General features: G+C 45.2%; 2 protein-coding genes across 2 annotated transcripts in view; one reads left to right on the top strand and one right to left on the bottom strand.

Annotated features, from left to right (window-relative positions):
- ADAL (adenosine deaminase like) overlaps window positions 1-16,920 on the bottom strand; it is a 56,898-nt gene extending 39,978 nt beyond the window's left edge. Inside the window, exon 1 of the mRNA XM_059913479.1 lies at window positions 16,868-16,920. The gene's annotated coding sequence lies outside the window, so the exon portion shown is untranslated. The remainder of the gene's footprint in view (window positions 1-16,867) is intronic.
- TGM7 (transglutaminase 7) lies at window positions 7,366-21,420 on the top strand. Its single transcript, XM_059915203.1, is given in 14 exon segments — window positions 7,366-7,426; window positions 8,413-8,595; window positions 9,030-9,275; window positions 9,866-9,984; window positions 12,756-12,884; window positions 12,965-13,142; window positions 15,261-15,399; window positions 16,920-17,023; window positions 17,466-17,708; window positions 18,177-18,503; window positions 18,887-19,047; window positions 20,891-21,024; window positions 21,277-21,329; window positions 21,332-21,420. Coding segments are annotated over 14 exon segments (2,166 nt in total).
- Window positions 21,421-22,374: the final 954 nt, after the last annotated feature.

Consider the following 22,374-nt stretch of genomic DNA (forward strand, 5'->3'; position numbering starts at 1 on the left):
CCCCAGAAAAACAACTAAATGAAGTGGAGGTAGGCAACCTTCCAGAAAAAGAATTCAGAATAATGATGGTGAAGATGATCCAGGACCTCGGAAAAAGAATGGAGGCAAAGATCGAGAAGATGCAAGAAATGTTTAACAAAAACCTAGAAGAATTAAAGAACAAAGAAACAGAGATGAACAATACAATAACTGAAATGAAAAATACACTAGACGGAATCAATAGCAGAATAACTGAGGCAGAAGGACAGATTAGTGACCTGGAAGACAGAATGGTGGAATTCACTGCCGTGGAACAGAATAAAGAAAAAAGAATGAAAAGAAATGAAGACAGCCTAAGAGACTTCTGGGACAACATTAAATGCAACAACATTTGCATTAGAGGGGTGCCAGAAGGAGAAGAGAGAGAGAAAGGACCAGAGAAAATATTTGAAGAGATTATAGTTGAAAACTTCCCTAACATGGGAAAGGAAATAGCCACCCAAGTCCAGGAAGCACAGAGAGTCCCAGGCAGGATAAACCCAAAGAGAAACACACCAAGCCACACAGTAATCAAATTGACAAAAATTAAAGACAAAGAAAAATTATTGAAAGCAGCAAGGGAAAAACGACAAATAACATACAAGGGAACTCCCATAAGGTTAACAGCTGATTTCTCAGCAGAAACTCTACATGCCAGAAGGGAGTGGCATGATATATTTAAACTGATGAAAGGGAATAAACTACAACCAAGATTACTCTACCCGGCAAGGATCTCATTCAGATTCGACAGAGAAATCAAAAGATTTACAGAAAAGCAAAAGCTAAGAGAATTCAGCACCACCAAACCAGCTCTACAACAAATGCTAAAGGAACTTCTCTAAGTGGGAAATACAAGAGAAGAAAAGGACCTACAAAAACAAACCCATAACAATTAAGAAAATGGTCATAGGACCATACATATCAATAATTACCTTAAACGTGAATGGATTAAATGCTCCAACCAAAACACACAGGCTTGCTGAATGGATACAAAAACAAGACCCATACATATGCTGTCTACAAGAGACCCACTTCAGACACATAGAGACTGAAAGTGAGGGGATGGAAAAAGATATTCCATGCAAATGGAAACCAAAGAAAGCTGGAGTAGCAATACTCATATCAGATAAAATAGACTGTAAAATAAAGAACGTTACAAGAGACAAGGAAGGACACTACATAATGATCAAGGGATCAATCCAAGAAGAAGATATAACAATTATAAATATATATGCACCCAACATAGGAGCACCTCAATACATAAGGCAACTGCTAACAGCTATAAAAGAGGAAATCAACAGTAACACAGTCATAGTGGGGGATTTTAACACCTCACTTACACCAATCGACAGATCATCCAAACAGAAAATTAATAAGGACACACAAGCTTTAAATGACACAATAGACCAGATAGATTTAATTAATATTTATAGGACATTCCATCCAAAAACAGCAGATTACACTTTCTTCTCAAGTGCGCATGGAACATTCTCCAGGATAGATCACATATTGGGTCACAAATCAAGCCTCAGTAAACTTGAGAAAACTGAAATCATATCAAGCATCTTTTCTGACCACAATGCTATGAGATTAGAAATCAATTACAGGGAAAAAAACGTAAAAAACACAAACATGTGGAGGCTAAACAATACGTTACTAAATAACCAAGAGGTCACTGAAGAAATCAAAGAGGAAATCAAAAAATACCTAGAGACAGATTACAATGAAAACACGACGATCCAAAACCTATGGGATGCAGCAAAAGCAGTTCTAAGAGAGAAGTTTATAGCTATACAAGCCTACCTCAAGAAACAAGAAAAATCTCAAATAAAAAATCTAACCTTACACCTAAAGGAACTAGAGAAAGAAGAAGAAACCAAACCCAAAGTTAGTAGAAGGAAAGAAATCATAAAGATTAGAGCAGAAATAAATGAAATAGAAACAAAGAAAACAATAGTAAGATCAATGAAACTAAAAGCTGGTTCTTTGAGAAGATAAACAAAATTGATAAACCATTAGCCAGACTCATCAAGAAAAAGAGGGAGAGGATCAAGTCAATAAAATTAGAAATGAAAAAGGAGAAGTTACAACAGACACCGCAGAAATACAAAGCATCCTAAGAGACTACTACAAGCAACTCTATGCCAATAAAATGGACAACCTGGAAGAAATGGACAAATTCTTAGAAAGGTATAACCTTCCAAGACTGAACCAGGAAGAAATAGAAAATATGAACAAACCAATCACAAGTAATGAAATTGAAACTGTGATTAAAAATCTTCCAAAAAACAAAAGCCCAGGACCAGATGGCTTCACAGGTGAATTCTATCAAACATTTAGAGAAGAGCTAACATCCATCCTTCTCAAACTCTTCCAGAAAATTGCAGAGGAAGGAACACTCCCAAACTCATTCTATGAGGCCACCATCACCCTGATACCAAACCCAGACAAAGATACTACAAAAAAAGAAAATTACAGACCAACATCACTGATGAATATAGATGCAAAAATCCTCAACAAAATACTAGCAAACAGAATCCAACAACACATTAAAAGGATCTTACATGGGCTTCCCTGGTGGCGCAGTGGTTGGGAGTCCGCCTGCCAATGCAGGGGACGCGGGTTCAAGCCCTGGTCTGGGAGGATCCCACATGCCGCCGAGCAGCTGGGCCCGTGAGCCACAATTGCTGAGCCTGCGCGTCTGGAGCCTGTGCTCCGCAACGAGAGAGACTGCGATGGTGAAAGGCCCGCGCACCGCGATGAAGAGTGGTCCCCACTTGCCACGGCTAGAGAAAGCCCTCGCACAGAAACGAAGACCCAACACAGCCAAAAATAAATAAATAAATAAATAAATAATTTTTAAAAAAAAGGATCATACACCATGATCAAGTGGGATTTATCCCAGGGATGCAAGGATTCTTCAGTATACGCAAATCAATCAATGTGATACACCATATTAATAAATGGAAGAAGAAAAACCATATGATCATCTCAATAGATGCAGAAAAAGCTTTTGACAAAATTCAACACCCGTTTATGATAAAAACTCTCCAGAAAGTGGGCATAGAGGGAACCTACCTCAACATAATAAAGGCCATATACGACAAACCCACAGCAAACATCATTCTCAATGGTGAAAAACTGAAAGCATTTCCTCTAAGATCAGGAACAAGACAAGGATGTCCACTCTCACCACTATTATTCAACATAGTTTTAGAAATCCTAGCCATGGCAGTCAGAAAAGAAAAAGAAATAAAAGGAACACAGATTGGAAAAGAAGAAGTAAAACTGTCACTGTTTGCAGATGACATGATACTATACATAGAGAATCCTAAAGATGCCACCAGAAAACTACTAGAGCTAATCAATGAATTTGGTAAAGTTGCAGGATACAAAATTAATGCACAGAAATCTCTTGCATTCCTATATACTAATGATGAAAAATCTGAAAGAGAAATTAAGGAAACACTCCCATTTACCATTGCAACAAAAAGAATAAAATACCTAGGAATAAACCTACCTAGGGAGACAAAAGACCTGTATGCAGAAAACTATAAGACATTGATGAAAGAAATTAAAGATGATACCAACAGATGGAGAGATATACCATGTTCTTGGATTGAAAGAATCAATATTGTGAAAATGAGTATACTACCCAAAGCAATCTACAGATTCAATGTAATCCCTATCAAATTACCAATGGCATTTTTTACAGAACTAGAACAAAAAATCTTAAAATTTGTATGGAGACACAAAAGACCCTGAACAGCCAAAGCAGTCTTGAGGGAAAAAAGCAGAGCTGGAGGAATCAGACTCCCTGACTTCAGACTAAAGTACAAAGCTACAGTAATCAAGACAATAAGGTACTGGCACAAAAACAGAAATATAGATCAATGGAACAAGATAGAAAACCCAGAGTTAAACCTACACACCTATGGTCAACTAGTCTATGACAAAGGAGGCAAGGATATACAATGGAGAAACGACAGTCTCTTCAATAATTGGTGCTGGGAAAACTGGACAGCTACATGGAAAAGAATGAAATTAGAACACTCCCTAACACCATACACAAAAGTAAACTCAAAATGGATTCGAGACCTAAATATAAGACCGGACACTATAAAACTCTTAGAGGAAAACATAGGAAGAACACTCTTTGACATAAATCACAGCAAGATCTTTTTTGATCTGCCTCCTAGAGTAATGGAAATAAAAACAAAAATAAACAAATGGGACCTAATGAAACTTCAAAGCTTTTGCATAGCAAAGGAAGCCATAAACAAAACGAAAAGACAACCCTCACAATGGGAGAAAATATTTGCAAACGAATCAACGGACAAAGGATTGATCTCCAAAATATATAAACAGCTCATGCAGCTGAATATTAAAAAAACAAACAACCCAATCCAAAAATGGGCAGAAGACCTAAATAGACATTTCTCCAAAGAAGACATACAGATGGCCAGGAAGCACATGAAAAGCTGCTCAACATCACTAATTATTAGAGAAATGAAAATCAAAACTACAATGAGGTATCACCTCACACCAGTTAAAATGGGCATCATCAGAAAATCTACAAACAACAAATGCTGGAGAGGGTGTGGAGAAAAGGGAACCCTCTTGCGCTGTTGGTGGGAATGTAAATTGATAAAGCCACTATGGAGAACAGTATGGAGGTTCCTTAAAAAACTAAAAATAGAACTACCATACGACCCAGCAATCCCACTACTGGGCATATACCCTGAGAAAACCATAATTCAAAAAGACACATGCACCCCAATGTTCATTGCAGCACTATTTACAATAGCCAGGTCATGGAATCAACCTAAATGCCCATCGACAGACGAATGGATAAAGATGTGGCACATACATACAATGGAATATTACTCAGCCATAAAAAGGAACGAAATTGGGTCATTTGTAGAGACGTGGGTGGATCTAGAGACTGTCATATAGAGCGAAGTAAGTCAGAAAGAGAAAAACAAATATCGTATATTAACGCATATATGTGATACCTAGAAAAATGGTACAGATGAACCGGTTTGCAGGGCAGAAATTGAGACACAGATGTAGAGAACAAATGTATGGAAACCAAGGGGGTTAAGCAGCGGGGGTGGTGGTGGTGGTGGGAGGAATTGGGAGATTGGGATTGACATGTATACACTAATATGTATAAAATTGATGACTAATAAGAACCTGCTGTAACAAAAATAAATAAAATTTAAAAAAACCAGAAAACAAAAAACCCCTGCCTTTAATCAAAGGGACACTTTCCCTTAAATATAAAAGGAATACACATTCAAAGCAAAAGCTTGACCAACACCGAAAAACTCAAAGTAAAGAAAAATTTCCCATAATTTTACCACCTACAGTTAATCTGTAACGTATTGTTTTTTAAACTTTTTGTGTTGCTTTTTAATATCTCATGAATTATTTCCCAATATCCTTTGTCTTTTTGTTGATTACATCAGGATGAGAGGAATAAAGTTTATGTATCCGACTCATTGTAGGATATTTGGGTTGCACTGAACATCCTTATGGTTTACATTTTTATACACAAATTATGATTTTTTCTTAGGAAAAATTCCTAGAGGAGGAATCTGTGGATCAAAGGAATTTATGTTTTAAGGCTTTCTTTTATTTTGTAAGAAATGTTGATAAATTGCCCTCAGAAAGGTGTGACATTTTATCCTTCCATCAAGGAGAGGTACACCCATTACTACTGAGCAAATAGCAGCATCTCTGCCTGGAGTCAAGCCACTCCTCATCCTGGCCCTGCTGCCCTCACAGGCTTTTCTCTCTCTCCTCCTCTACAGCCCCACTGCCCTCCTGCCAGATTATTCTCCTCGTAAGGACTTGTGGGCATTGCCATGTTTTGTTACTAATTGATTCTGCTTGATTTCCTGCTTTGCTGAACCTCTTCCTGATCCTCTTGGCTTTCTTTGCCTGCTCCCTTGAAGGCTCTCCCTTTTGTTCTCTGAAGTCATTGTCTCCCTGACATGAAAAGCACTTCAGTGAGCCAAATGCATAATTATATTAAGTAAAATAAAAACAAAAACAAAAACAAAAAACTGAGTCCCCTAATGGAGAATGAGTTTTCTCCATGCATTGTAAACCTTGGGCGTGGAGGGGAAGATATCTTCCTTCTTCCTCCTCCCCTTTCCTTCCTAAACCAATAGTTGGCTTGGGTAAAGGGGAAACTGAGTGGGCTGCCCTTAGGAACAATGCTTTGAGCTGTGGGCAGCGGCCAGGAAAAGGCTGCCCCAGTCCCGTTCCCCCCTGTGGAGGTGATACACACACCTGTGTGCTCTTCACTGCCCCTTTCAGGTATCTGATCTTTCAGGGTCGAATGGCCATTGGTCGTTATGTATGGGGTGGAGAGGCTTCTGTGAAGGCTCAGTAAGTCCTGGTATGAAAATGCAGGCCCCTCAGGAACAAATGAGATGTATCAGTTTCCACCAGGATCTAGGCTAGTTGCTTTCAAACTTTTTGACTATAACCCACAATTTACATCATGATCCAGTTATATAATTCATAAAATTATGCTTGTTTTTCCTATGTAGGGTGCATTGTGATATTTTCTATTCTATTCTTTAAAAAAAAGTATTGGTCACATTTCTCTAAATTGCTTTCACAAACTACTAAAAGATTAGACGTGTTTACAAAATGCTGTTTAATAACTCACAGGCATCTGTCTTAGATCTTGCCCTGAATTTTCTGGTTCGAATAATATAACTATTTAAGTGCCTAAGTTACATTTAAGAGGTTGAAAAACTTTGTACTATTTGATCCAGTGATTCATCTTTGAATCTGCTTCAAGGAAAGATTGTTACTAGGAGGGAGGGTCAAGGGACCATCATGCACGTTCTGTTTTCAGCCAGATGTTTGACAAATTTGTGGGAAAGATGCAAAATGAAAGCTGGATTTGATTTTAGACTGTGAAGGAAATTTAAAAACACCTAATCCAATTTCCTCACATAAAGAATTAGATGTAATCACAGCTAGTTGAACAACTATACTTAAAGAGTATTTCCTAATGGCTCAGTGTTAACGTGGAAGGAACCTCCAACAATAATACTCCACTGGCCTCTGACTTAAGCCTTAATGCTTAGAACCACCATATTACCAATGACTTGGACAAAGACCTGGAAGACTGTTTAGCCAATTCCCAGATAGTAAGATAAAGCATTTAGGTGAAAGAATTAGGACTCAAAAAAAAAAAAAAAATCCAGCCAGGTAACAAAGATGGGCTAAAACTATCAAAGTGAACTCATTTAGTGAAAATATAAAGAACTTATGTGAAAAAAGTTCAAAATGCAAATGGCACAAAAACTGGCTGGAGCAAACATGAGTTTTTCCTCTAGGATGCTGTTTGGCAGCAGCCCCAGCCTCTACCCACTAGACACCTGTAGCAGCCTCTCCCCCAGTTGTGACAACCAAAAATGTCTCCAGACTTTGCCAAATGTCCTCCAGGGGGCAAAATTGCCCCTGTTGAGAACCACTGAGATAAACTGAGGTACTACTGGGGGAAAGGACCTAATGAATTTTTATCACCAGCAAAAATAGCAAAGCAAATGCAATCTGAGGCTGCATTATTATCAGTACTAAGAGCAACTACTGATGACTGAGTGCTTACCCTGCACCTGCCACTATGCTAAGGTCTTTACTTGTGAATCCTCACTTAATGCCCACGTGAATTCTAGGAGGTAGGAACACCATTGTCACCATTTTTTTGATGTCTAGGGACCTTAAGTGACTTGCTTAAGGTCTCACAGCCAAGATGGTGAGAGCCTGCACCTTGCCCACTATGCTACGAGAGTTTTAAAATTACACACTAAGTGTACATCCTAGGAAGCAGCCAGTACCCTTATCCACCTGCAACATGGCTGAGAAGCAAGAAATAAACTGCAAATAACCCTGAGGTGGCCACCCTCCCCCATATCCTAAAGCAGGGACTTTCCTGTAGCTGAGGCCCCAGCCTCCAGTCCGCTCATTGACTTAATTCATACAAAATTCGAGTATGCTCTTTCTTCTATCATTCAGGATAATAGAGTAATTTTTAGAAAGATTGTCAACAAAAGTGATTAAGAGTGCATGGCGGCACTTTGAGGTTAAGTTTCAGTTATCTGGAAACGTTGTGCTGTCTGGGACCCCAGTTCTCGAGCACTGTGGCTCCAGGTCCAGGTCCAGAGGTCACCGGGATCATGATGCTGAAATGCTCTCTGAGGCTGAGTCCTGAGACTAGGGGGCAGGTGGCAGAGGGCTAAGATCTGGACAGCAATCTTACCCAAGTCAGAGACAGGTGCCACGAAATGTCAAGAAGTGTCAGGGGATGCTGAGCCCAGGGAACCACAGCTGGGCAGTGACCTGTCCCCCCGCCACCCCCCGTCCCAGTGGCAGCCTTGGAGCTCAGGTCCGTCGACCTGCAGAACGCCAGGAACAACCAGGAGCATCACACGCAGGAGATGGGCCTGCAGCGGCTCATCGTGGGCCACGGTGAGTCCTACACAATCCAGCTGCATTTCAACCGACCCTTCCACTCTGGGACCGACTACATCACCTTGGTGGCTGAGACAGGTGAGCCCACCCCTCCCCAAGACAAAGTTCACCTCTAGGGCCCCTGCCTCTCCTTTCTGAACCGCCCTCCCCTCTCTTCTCCTGGGACCCCCGGGACCCTATTGGTGCTGTTAAGAAAAGATTTGGCCAACTCAGCAAACTAAGATTGTGATAATAACAGACAACTTTTAAATACACAACAGGCACTGTGCTAAAAATTCACACACATTATCTCATTTAATCCCTGTGACAAGACTTTCAGGTGGGTACTACTACGATCCCATTTTACAGATTAAAAAACTGAGGCCCACGGATCTTAAGTGCGTGTCCAAGGACACCCAGTGGCAGTAAAAGGATTATCAAGCGGTAGGAGAAGGTAAGGGTCCTCCCAGTTCCCCTGAAACCGCGTCACATAGATTTTGCACCTCACTTTGGGGTCATTCTCTCTTACACAGGACCAGAGCCCACAGTGCTGCTGGGAACCCGAGCCACCTTCTTGCTCACCCAGGCCCGACAAGGCAATGTCTGGAGTGCTTCTGACTTCACCATTCATGCCAGCTCGCTCTTTGTCTCCCTTTTCACACCGGCCAATGCAGTCATTGGTCCCTACACTCTGAAGATGGAGATCTCTCAGGGCCCTGGTCACAGCACAACCCACCCTCTGGGGACTTTCATCCTGCTTTTTAACCCTTGGAGTGCAGGTATAACTTGCTCACAGGTTGTAATTCTAACTGATCCACTGGGAACACTCTGTGAGGATCTACTTAGAAAGCCCTGAAGATAAAATGCTGCACATCTATGCAATGTGTTACCATGTGCTCACTAAAAATCATCTTTACAGAGAATTTTTAATGGCATGATGAAAATGTTCATGGTGTGATGTTAAGTGAAATCAATTAGGAAATGGAACACATATGATCCTAATTACATATATGTGCCAAGAAAGAGAGCACAGGCAGAATACACTAAAATGTAACGATGGGTGTCTCTGAGTAGTAAGAAGGGGTGATCTTCATTGTCTTCTTTCTGTCATCCATATTTTCCAAATCTCTATGAAAAGCTTGCTGCTTTTATAACCAAGAAAAGATCATCTTTTTTTAAAGTATAGATTATATCACTGGCCTCTAGAAAAGCACACAGACTTTTAAGGGGTCCAGTCTTGATTTCTATTGCCATCAACCCATTGCTTATCTGATTATCCAGCAAGATACTGTCATTAATGTTTTTAATTTTATTACTGTTTGTTTTTTGGTTTGGGGCTTTGCCTCCTCTGCTATTCTTAACTGCTCAGAGGATGACGTCTACCTGCCAAGTGAAATACTGCTGCAGGAGTATATCATGATGGACTATGGCTTTGTTTACAATGGTCATGAAAGAGTCATCACCCCCTGGCCCTGGAACTATGGGCAGGTAACACTGTCACCTGAAGTGGGCCTTAAACAACTCTATTAGGTTATGAAGTGCCACTAACAGAAGTCAGGATGTGCAGTGCTGGACCAATTTCCCATCCAGTGAGAGGCACAGGGAGGGAAGGGGAGATGTCTTTCCTTCTCAGTTTTTAATATTTTATGAAAAACTTAAAACATAATGCAAGTAGACAGGCTACTATAACGAACCTCCATGAACCTCTTACCTTCAATAGTGATCAATTTATGGTGTATTTTGTTTCATCTATATCAGGGATTTGCAAACTATAGCCTGTGGGCCAGATGTGGCCCACTGCCTGTTTTTGCATGGCCCAAGAGTTTAGAATGGTTTTCATACTTTATAAACTGCTGAAAAAAAGAATTTTTAAAAAATAACACAGTCATCCCTTAGTATTTGCAGAGGATTGGTTTCAGAACGCCTCCACAGATACCAAAATCCAAGCATGCTCAAGTCCCTTGTATGAAGTGGCATAGGCCGCTCTCGCCTTCCGAGATGGCCCACGCTCTGTCTGTGGAGTGTGTTTCTCTCTAAATAAATCCACTTCTTACCTATCACTTTGTCTCTCACTGAATTCTTTCTGCCATGAGACATCAAGAACCTGAGCTTCATTAAGTCCTGAAACCAGATACTGAAACCCCTGCCAGGTGGGAGAAGTTAACTGTATGCTGCCACAACTGGCAGGACCCAGGACCAGGTGGAACCAGAAGGTTGATCATGCTGACTCCCACTTACCTCACCACCAACCAATCAGAAGAAAGTCCATGAGCTGATCACACCCTCCTCTTTGAACCATTACTATAAAACTCCTCACTACCCCCTCCAGGTCGGGACACTCAGTTTTGAAATCATTAGCCCTCTGTGGCCCTCTTTGCTTGGCAAAGCAATAAAACTATTCTTTTCAATTTCACCCCCCAACAAATAAAAAAATAAAAAAATAAAAAATAAAGTGGCATAGTATTTGCATATAACCTATGCACAACTTCCCATGTACTTTTTTTTTTTTAAACACTTTTATTATTTATTTATTTATTTATTTTTGGCTGTGTTGGGTCTTCGTTTCTGTGTGAGGGCTTTCTCTAGTTGTGGCAAGCGGGGGCCACTCTTCATCGCGGTGCGCGGGCCTCTCACTATCGCAGCCCCTCTTGCTGTGGAGCACAGGCTCCAGTCACGCAGGCTCAGTAGTTGTGGCTCACAGGCTCTAGAGCGCAGGCTCAGTAGTTGTGGCACACGGGCTTAGTTGCTCCGCGGCATGTGCCAGGAGCCAGGGCTCCAGCCCAGACCAGGGCTCGAACCCATGTCCCCTGCATTGGCAGGCAGATTCTCAACCACTGCACCACCAGGGAAGCTCCCCATGTACTTTTAAATTATCTCTAGATACTTATAACACCTAAAACAATGTAAATGCTATGTAAATAGTTGCTTGCACTGTGCAGCAAATTCATGTTTTGCTTTTGGGAATTTTCTGGAATTTTTTTCCCTAATATTTTTGATCCTATTGGTTGAATCCATGGATGTAGAATCCACGGACACAGAGGGCCAACTGTATTTTGTGATGTGCAAATTATATGAAGTTCGAACTTCGGTGTCTAATAAATAGCATTTCATTGGAACACAGCTACGCTCATTCATGTAGGTATCCTCTGTGGCTGCTTTCATGCTACAATGGCAGAATTGAGTAGTTGAGACAGAAACCCTATGGCCTGCAAAGCCTAAAATATTTATTATCTGGTCCTTTACAGAAAAACTTTGCCGATCCCTGGTGTATTCTCCCCCATTCCTCGCATCTCATCACTGGATTTTTGGGAAGCAAATTATCATATCATTTAATCGAGTAATACTTCCAAATATAGCTCTAAAAGATGATGATTCTCTGAAAAACTGAGCCACAATACAGTATTATAACTGAAATAATGAACAGCAATTCTTTAATAACACCAAATATCCAGTTAGGGTACACAGCGGGGGACCTTTGACTCTGGGTAACTTTTCTACTCTCAACCACCAGCCGTGGCTGGGATAGTTTCTCTCCGCCTCCCACTGCCTTCTCAGCCCTGTCCACACCCACCGGGAGGGAAGAGTGGGTTGGGGGCAGGAAGCAGGGAGCCTTGCTGAGGAAGATCAGGTTCCCTGTTCTCCAACAACTTGTGTAATTTTTTGAAACTTAGAAAAATACCAGGGCATTTGGCAGCCAAAAGGGTTACGACACATGTAGCAAATACATGTTGTAGACGTGTGTCATGAGTGTACACTGGCTTCTCCTGTGCTCACACCATCAGCACTGAGCCCTCTAGCTGATTTGAAGGTTCTCCACGCTCTTCTCCCTCTCCTCACGTGCCTGGCCTTATATGTATCCATCCGATCTTTTCCTACTCTCGCAAGTCCTCCAGAAGGAAAATCTCTGAGCCTCTGTCTCTGGTACCTTTCAGCCCAAAGACCTTGGGTGAACGCCTCCACCACGCTCTCTTCCTGTCTACCTTGTCCTTCCAAGCCCACCGGCTCCAATAGTCTTCTCTGATGCCTTCACCTGACTCTCATCTCCCCAAATTCCATTTGCATTTTCCATCAGAAACACACAGGTTATTTCTTCAAAATTCTGAATCTTAACACATTCCCAACTTGACTAACAAGCTCTTTGAAGGCAGGAACTTGTCTGATATTTAGCCCCACCCCTAAACGTCGGCGTTACTGACTTGGCTTCAGAATTCTAGACGTTTTTACTCTTCTCTTTGTTCTTCCTTGAAATCCCCTGGAAGTTTGAAGAGGACATCATAGATATCCGCTTTGAGATTCTGAACAAGAGCCTGTACTTCTTAGAGAACCCATCCAAAGACTACTCCCAGTGGAACAATGTAGTGTATGTCTGCAGGGTGGTGAGCGCCATGGTAAGGCCAGAGGCTTCCCCGGCCCTGCCTGAGCTTCCCCCCCACTGCACCGCGAAAACCCACCTGTCTCTCCTCTGCAGATCAACAGCAATGATGACAGCGGTGTGCTGCAGGGGAGCTGGAGAGAGGACTACTCCCAGGGGGTCAGCCCACTGGAGTGGACGGGCAGCGTGGCCATCCTGCGACAGTGGGCGGCCAGGGGCGGGCAGCCTGTGAGGTATGGGCAGTGCTGGGTATTTGCAGCTGTTACGTGTACCGGTGAGTGAGGGGGAGATGGGAATGCAGAATCACCTATTGACCCTTCGTGATAACTCTTCGAGGTCGGGCTGGGATTATCTCCACTTCACCTGAGTTAACTGTGGCCTGTCCACAGCCCCATGGCTAAGGAGTGGTGGTCACTTGGCTCTTAACCAGCACACTCTATAGTCTCAAGGAATCCGGCAATAACCAGGGAAGGGGTGACCTGCTGCAACCACTCTTCAGTCTCCTTGATGGAGCAGTTAGGCTATTAAAATGGTCACCTGGATAGAGGAGCTTGTGGTCCCAAAGTGGAGGCAAAACTGACTTCTTTCTGACACCTGCTCAGGCTTCTCAGCTCAAGGTGAGCCTGGAGTCAGGGGCAGGTTGAGGGAAGCTTGAGGTGCAAGCAGATAATCTGGGAGCCTGATCTCATCTGTGGGCAGAGCTGGTGGCTCCCAAACACTTCTCAGAGAGATTCCTGAGGAGTTACAATGAGAGATTTACTACTTTGCTGACTACCCTTAAGGAGCATCCATGTTTTATGCATTATCAGTTATTTACAATTTAGTCCCAAGTCATTGATCAGATTATCTGTGAAGATGAGGGAAAGATGGAAAGCACTGTGGTGCCTGCCTATCTTCCCCCAAGAGGCAGGACCTTGCACAGTGCTGCCTGTTACATTGTGATGCTCAAGAAATGTTTACTGAACCGATGTGTTGACTCTGAGTTGGAGAACGAGGGAGCACAGAATGGGAAGGACAGAGACAGGGTCCAAAGACAAAGTTCTAGACTTTTCTGAGAGGAGCAACATAGCTTGGCAGTTATGTACAGGTGCTACAGACAGTGGAGAGGTTTAAATATGAGTGTTCAAATCAAGTGACCTCATTTTGTTCATTTGTTTTCACGGGAAAATTTGCCTTGGGCTGGGATGTCCGTGACTAGGCAGGTGTTAAGGAGGGGGGCTCAGGCCTTTAGACCCTGTAAAGAGAGGGAGAAGGTCTAGGTCTGCATCTTTGCTCCACCTCCGAGCCTCTCACCACGGCTAGGCCCTAGAGTCTACGACCTTTGAGTGAGGGGAAAGCTGCTCCTGCCAAGTTGCCTCTGGCCACTTGCAGCCCTGGTCTAACTCTCACCAAGGGTTAAGGGTTTGTGAAAAGCCCAGGAGCTGTGCTGGGAGTGGATAGGCGACTGTGGACAGGTGGCGTCCTTTGGGGATCTTCAATGAATCGAAACAAAAAGATTGGTCAATCTTAACAGTCCTCTTACATTTCAAAGCATTGCAATCCTCCCAGCAGCCTCAGTGGGCACCATCTGCTCCTAAGCAGGACAGGGGTGGGATAAACCTCTCTCTAAACTCCTCACCTTGCTTGCAGAGGTGGGGACCTGTGTTCCACCTGGCTCTCGGCTTAATTTCATCTGGCCTTGGTCAAGTGTGTGTGGTGGTGGTGGTGGGGATGACGATGATGTAGTGGCTGCTTTGTGTGATTCCGGAGAAGCCACAAGAGGGTGCTGTTGTCTTATCAAAGACGGTCATTGCCTCGTACATGCAAGGTTCCCTTCGTCGCTGTCTTCCACATATCTCTATAAGTCTATCTGGCTCTTCTATCTGTGCTTTGATTTCTTTCTTTCCTCCAAACCCTTTTATTTGAGTATAATTACAGATCCAGAATTTCAGAACTGAAAATCATCTGGTCTAACTCTTCATTTAAGAAGACTAAGGGCCAGAGAAGTTAAGCCAGTTACCTAAGGTCACACAGCTTCTCTTCTGGCCACAGCATAGGTCTAATTTAAAAAATTTTTCTTTTGAATTATCAAATGTTTAGGTTCTCTTTTTTTAGTTTGGAAAGCTGCTGAATGGGAAAATCCCTAAATGATAAATTGAGTTGTTGTTAATTGTTAAGTGACCCTCAAATGATTTCTTTCTCCTGTTGGAATGGAGACTATGGATAGGGCAGGTAGGCCTCAAGGTTCTGGGCCTGGGTGAGGTGCTCTGAGGATAAAGGAGTTACAGGTATGGATCTGCAAGAATCTTGGCCTTTTTCTCTCCTCCAGCTTGAAAGTGAGAAAGTATGCACATGAGACCAATGATTCTTCTTGAAATAAACTCAGTTAGTCCCCATGCTTTTCTTCTCTTAGTAATGAGATGCTTAGGTGTTCCAACCCGTGTCGTTTCCAATTTCCATTCTGCACACAACGTGGATGCAAACTTGACCATCGACACCTACTATGACCAACATGCAGAGATGTTGCCAACTCAGAAACGAGACAAAATATGGTAAGGGGCACTGTCTCCTACAGGTCTCTGCTCCGTTCCAGGTAGGGTAGGAAAATTCTGACCTGATGCTCTCTGGCCTTGAGGAAATATTGCCCTGTACATTGTTGCCAATGCTCAGAGAATAAGTCCCCCAGCCAGAAAGCTGTTCTGGCTAATCAGATCATCACATCAAGCTCATTTCAGAGACAGAAGACTATGGGATAATGTATTCTGAAGCTGGCAACCAAATGAATAGGTCGTGCGTCCTCTGAATACTGACCTCAAAATCTGTTTCATCTTACTCTTCCTTCTTTGAGCCTTTCTGTTTGCACATTTCTCTGTTTCTCTGTCAGGGCAAAGCCAGGACTAGCTGCCTCTGCATACTTCCTTTGGTCTCTGCTGAATTCTCCTCTTCCTGCCCCACTCCCTCTCTGCAGGTATGTGTATATACGTCTGTGTGTGTCTGTCTCTGTGTGTCCCTTTATTTTTGGATCTCTAGTCGCTTCCTCTGGTTCCTTTCTCCTCTGCTCTATCCCACATCTGATTTCCTGTTTTTGCTTTTCCAGCCAGTTTCCAGGTAAGACCTTTGAATTGTATGAGAACTAGCTGCTGTCCTTGGAGCTCCCTCCCTCTCTGTGCTCCTCGAGGTCTGAAACTTCTCTGGGTCAATGAGCAGTAGTGTATCTAGGAAGGACATGTCACTTGTGTAGAATTCTGTCTGTGAGCACATAAGCTGAATCTAATCATGAAGAAACAGCAAGCAAGTCCAAAATGAGGGCCACTCCGATAAAAATAAATAAATAAATAAATAAATAAATAAGTACTGTATTCAAAATGTCAATGTGATAAAATAAAGCCAGAAGAACTCTTCCAGATCAAAGGACACAAAGGGCATTGGTCAACTAAATGCAATGTGTGATCCTGAACTGGGTGGAAAAGAATGCCATAGAGCAGCAGTCCCCAACCTTTTTGGCACCAGGGACCGGTTTTGTGGAAGACAATTTTTCCACGGAAGGGGCGGGGCGGTGGTTCAGGCGGTAATGCGAGTGATGGGGAGTGGCAGATGAAGCTCCGCTCCGCTCGCCGCCGCTCACCTCCTGCTGCGCGGCCCAGTTGCTAACAGGCCACGGGCCGGTACCGGGGGTTGGGGACCCCTGCCATAGAGGACATTATTAGCTGACAACATTGAAATATAGACAGTAAAGTAGATAAAAGGATAGTATCAATATTAAATGTGTGAGGTTGATAACTGTACAAGAGTATGCAAGGGAAGATCCCTATTCTAAGAAATCTCCACATCCACACTGAAAGAAAGCTAGTGATAAAGCAAATGGGGCAAAATGCTAACAATAGGTGAACTGGGTATATGGGTGTTCTTTGTACTATTCTTGCAACTTTAATACAAGCTTGAAATTACTTCCAAATAAAATGTAAAAAAAAAAAAAAAGAAGAAACAATGATATAAAGCATTCAGTATAGGGTCTGATACCTGGCAAATCCTCTGAAAACGTGAATCCTTTTCTCCTTACTGCTTTCTGCAGGAATTTCCATGTCTGGAACGAGTGCTGGATGATCCGGAAAGATCTCCCTCCAGGATACAACTGGTGGCAGGTTCTGGACCCCACTCCCCAGCAAACCAGCAGTGGTGAGAGCAGACCATTGTGGAAGGGTCTGGGCTCAGTGGGGACGTTGGTCGGGGTGACTGACCCCATGAGCAGGAGGCCAGAAAGGAATGATGCCTTTCCCACTTCATCCGCTTTCCAAAGTCGTAGCAGAGACAACTTCAGGTCAGGGGTCTAACTTTGCCTTTGACAGTTGCATGAGCTGATGAGTCACTGGACCTCTCAGTTGTTTCCTCACCTGTAAAGTAGGGAAGATGAAGGTGATGACTGCTGCTTCCCAGGGTGGCTGTGAGCATCAGATGAATTAATGGGAACTGGAGAGCACCCCGTGGATGAGGGTCATTAATGCCACTGCCCCTCCCCATCCCATCTCCCTACCTCTACCTCCCATGGCCAGGACCCCCTGGCCCTGGTCCATATGTCAGCAGCCAAGTTAGTGGTCCACAACTCCTGTTCCCTGAACAGGGTCGTTCCACTGTGGCCCTGCCTCCGTAAAGGCCATCAGGGAAGGGAAGGTCCACCTGCCCTATGACACCCCATTTGTGTATGCTGAGGTGAATGCCGGTGAAGTCGTTTGGCTGTTGGAGGATGGCCAGGCCCAGGAAATCCTGGCCCATAACATCAGTTCCATCGGGAAGGAAATCAGCACCAAGATGGTAGGGTCAGACCAGAGCCAGAATATCACCAGCTCCTACAAGTACCCAGAAGGTGCCTGGGGCCCCAGTGTTTCAGGGAGGGGGGCAGCTGTAACCTCCTTTGTGTTGCCTACCAAGGGACATGAGGATGGCTCTCACGTTGAAACCATCACCACTTAACCACCGCCTCCGCAAAAGATGACAAAAAACACCATCTAGTGCTTATAATCAGGAACTCATTTAACCCAAATTTTTGGCAACTCTCTGAGGCAAGGAAACATCCCTGGGCTATATGTGACTGAACCGAGTGCCAAGAGATGAAGGGACTGTGATAGAGCAAGGCTTTGAGCCCAGCACCAAGCAACACCAATCCCCTTGTTCTCAGCCGTGATGCTGTATTGTCTCCTTAGGCAGCTATTCTTGTGGTTGAGGCTTCGGGAGGGGACCTGGGAGTTGCTGGGTGCCTTGTTTCCAGCAAGAAGGTCATTGGTCCTCCTGACCCCTCCCCACTGATGTCCTTCCTGGCTCTCCTTTCTGTCAGGATCCGCTGAGGAGCGATCTGTGTTCACGAAGGCCTCCCGGAAAATGCTGGGCCCTTGGAGGGCCTCTGCACCCTTCCTGGACCTGCTGGGGTCTGGGGTATTTGAGGATCAGCCGGCACAGCTGCAGCTTTACCCGACCAGGAAGCCTGAGTGGGGCCAGGACCTGCTGCCGAAGCTGCATGCCCGGAGTCTGGCAGATAGAGCCCAACCCCAGGGGCCCATCCGCCTGGTAGTGCATTTCTGTGCGCAGACCCTGCTGCACGACAGTGGCACCTGGGAGCCCCTCTGGAGACAAACAGTGCACTTGACCCTGGACCTCGGGGAGGGTGAGTATGAGGCAGGCCTGGAAAGGCACATACAGGGAGGGAAGCTTGGGGCCATGAACAAGGCACCCCCCCCACACGCACACACACACACACGTTGGGCAGTGAAGCTGCTGTTGGCAGGAGATTGAATGTCAGGTACTGTACCTCTGATGCCATCCCACCAGGTGAAACACAGCAGTGACCTCGGGGGTCGGGGGCGCAGGGTAAGCACTATCTGTCTCTCTTACACACACACACAAACACACTTTCACACACACACGTAGACTCACACTCATATTCTCTCTCAAACACAAGCTATTTTTTCCTCTCTCACACATACATATTTTCACTCTCTCTTTCCGAGACCCATTCCTGGACTCAAGATGTATTTTGTCTGTGCTTAGAGACACAGTGGCTGCTCTTGCTACCCTACAACAATTATAGAAACAAACCGATGGATGAAAAGCTGATCTGTGTGTCTGGCATAGCCAAGGTGGAGGAGACAGGGAGGTCCATGCTGGTCCTAAAAGATATCTCCCTGGGGCCTCCCCACTTATCTACTGAGGTAAGGCATCTGGACAGAGATGGGGCCCAGGGGCCCTCTGGCTCACCCAATTCAGGGGCTGGGGGTACAGCAGCTAACAAGGCACAGTCCCTGCCTTGGACACCAAACAGGTGACTAAAGTGCAGTATGGTGTGGTCCCTTGCACTCTGTGCAAAGGGAAGGCTTCCCAGAGGAGGTGACATTTTACAGAGGATGCGCAGGAAGACACTCTAGAGAAACGAGGTGGAGTTGAAGGCATTTTAAGTAAGGAAGTAGCTTTGCAGAGGCAAAGAGACAAGAAAGGCAGTATCTGGGAGATGGAGTAGAGAAGACAGGTTTGAGAGAGACTCAGGCCAAATTCCTTGTCACCTGATAAGACAGGGGTGACAAGGAAGAAGAAAACAAATGAAAGGTGAGCCTCACATTTCACGTTCAGAGGCTTGAGTGTCTGGCAAGGCAATTGCATGAGGAAAGAACACAGGTGAAGGAAGGGTAAATGGTGGAGGGCAGGGATGATCTCCATGTCCTATATCCAGGGTTTTTCTTCCTCTGAAGCCTCCTTTCCCCACTTTACCCTCCTACCTGAAGGCCTTGCCCACTGCCTAATCCCCACCTGACTGTGCACCTGGTGGATCTGTCAACAGCACCCTCCACCCCCGCCAGAAAGAGAACCGTCTGGCCACCTGACAGTTTTCACCTGGGCATGCTGTGAGGTCGTCAGGCCAAGTGATGGCAGGCAGCCTCCATGAGGGGGGAGGGGGTAACAGTGGGCAGAATCACAAGAGCAGACACAAGCCTGGGGCTGAGGTGAGGGCCCTGCCCATTACACAAAGCCCTGGTTACCACAGGATCCAATGCAAACACATCAGATGCCAAGTAGGCTATTAATTGGTCCCCATTGCTTAGGAGCCCCGGGATGATTTGTGTGGCCATGCTGGATGCCAAAGCTATTTTGACCTTGTTCAACTTTGGCACACTCACTAGAGTACAAAGGACTTGTTTCTTTTCTTTGAATTCCAGAGAAGTCAGGATGTGTTCTTCCTTTTCCTCGATTCTCTGGTTGAGCCAGAACATGCCCCCAGTATGATCTGGGTGGTCGAGTCATTTCAGTTCAACACTCGTTTACCAAATATCCATCATTTGGCTGGCACTGTGCTAGGCGCTGGGGCTCTAGAAGTGAGTAGGATGGATCCCTGCCTCCCACTCACAAGTCAAGGCCATGCTGCCCTATGACACAGACCTCACTTGTGATGCACTGAATACACCTGGAAAAACTCAGAGTGGGTCTGCTAATGCATATAAAGACAGAGCAGCATGGGAGGAAGATCCTGACTGAGGTCTAGGACACCTGGGTCAGGTCCTGTCTCTGCCATTAACATATCCTGCAACTTGGGCCTCAGAGTGACATCACCGGTGGCACATGGATGGCACACATGACACCACTTCCTTATCCCATGCCTGTGTCAGACACTACTAATCAATCACGACCCTCTCACTGGCTCCGGATTGTCCTCAGAATCCTTTTTAACACACCATTCCTATCAGCCACAACTAACGGATTGGAGCTGGCACTTAAGTGGAAATCTAATTGCCATCCTGAGCTAGATGACGGGGAGGGAAGTAGATTTCACTTGGTGCCAATTCCCAGCTGGTGGTGGCTTCCAGTAGTACTGTGAGCTTCTAAGGGAGGCCAGTGTATGTGTTAACTGTGAATACTGTGGGCTCATGTTCTCGCCCCTGCAGTGTCTTTGTGCTAAGTGAGCAGTCCCTGGTGGTCATCAGAGGGATGGGGAAGTGAGGTTGCTGAATTGAGTGCAGAAATGAGGCCAGTTGCCCATGATATCCCCGTCTTCTCTCCACACAGGTGTCCGAGAGGGCCGAGGTGGGCAAGGCCCTGAGATTCCACATCTCGCTCACCAATACCCTCTCGGTGGCTCTGAGTCACTGCACAATGGCTCTGCAGGGCAGTGGCCTCATCAATGGGCAGATAACAAATGAGTAAGTACCATGGCTATCCACCTGTCTCATGCTGGTCTTAGATAAGGGGGTGCCTCGTGGGGTCATAGGATGGTCCTTAGTCTCCTGGATGGTGCCTCCTTTCCCCCACCTTCCCACCCTCCTTGGGGAAGGTTGAGCTCAGTGGTGTTGAGGGGTGGGTGGGTGTGGGAGGTGCTACCGACGAAGAGGGGAAACCAGATCACCCACCCAAGCAGTTACTCAAAGCTCTAACAGGCCCTTTTGGACTTTCAGTCTTGGAATTCTGGTGGCCGGACACACCGTCCAAATTCAACTGGACCTCTACCCCACCAGCTGCAAGTCCTCATCAGCAGCAACGAGATCAAGGAGATCAAGGGCTACAAGTACATCTTCGTTGCTGCAGGAAGGGCTTCTTGAGCCTCACACCCACCTCCTCAGGCCTTCCCAGTTGTCCAGCCCCTCCCCTGCCCCCCTCCTGACACCCTCTCAGCCCCCCTACCCCTCCAGGCCCATGAAGGTGTGGCGTTATCTTTGCTCCTTCTCTGTCCTCTTCCCCGCCTGCCTGGGGGTGAAGGAAGTGCTGTTAGAACCACTGTGCATCTCGGGAAGAGACAATAAAAATGCTTCATCTATCATCAGTGTTCCTTTTTCTGTGCTAACAAGCTACTTATTGCTACTGGCTGGTCCTCTTGGCCTGACTGCCACCTGTGTGGCTGGGCCCTCCCTGCTCTTCCTGTCTTCTCTCTCCTCCTGCAAGATCCGCAGCCACAAAATAAGTGCAGCGTGATCCCCTCTAAACCAGCCTCTCTGGAATCCTAGATCCCAGGTCTCTCCATTTAAATTGTCTTAGTGAGCCCGCAAGCAGAGGCTGGAGGGAGGTCTGGGGAGGGCGGCCCGGACATGCTGGGAGGACACTGTGGCGCTGCAGGGACCGGCCAGAAGCTGCTGCCGGCCTGAGAGCCTGGGGACGTCGGGACAGGGCCCACTCGCAGTGGTCCCAGGATGACTGGAAAGCACTTTGTAGCGGGCTGCCCCCCAAAACAGGCCCTCACTTTCCCTGACCCCATCTCCCCTTCTTGCTCCCTCACCCACTCCCTCTCCCCAATCTGATGCTCCTCCGCCTCTCTTCCTTCATCGTGTTTTTGTTATTTTAAGAACAGGGAGCCACTCTTTTGTATTTTCTTCCTGTGATTCTCTAGATCATTTGTGCTCTTCTTAGATAATTTGGAAAGAACAGAAAAGTGAAAAGAAACAAAAGAAAAATCATTGATAGCTTCCCCATCCCAGAAGATATCTGCACCTCTGTGTGCAATGCAGCATTATTGACACTAGCCAAGATATGGAAACAACCTGTGTCTGCCAACAGACGAA

Source organism: Balaenoptera ricei, chromosome 2, assembly GCF_028023285.1.
Source record: "Balaenoptera ricei isolate mBalRic1 chromosome 2, mBalRic1.hap2, whole genome shotgun sequence".
In the NCBI taxonomy this organism is placed as follows: Eukaryota; Metazoa; Chordata; class Mammalia; order Artiodactyla; family Balaenopteridae; genus Balaenoptera; species Balaenoptera ricei.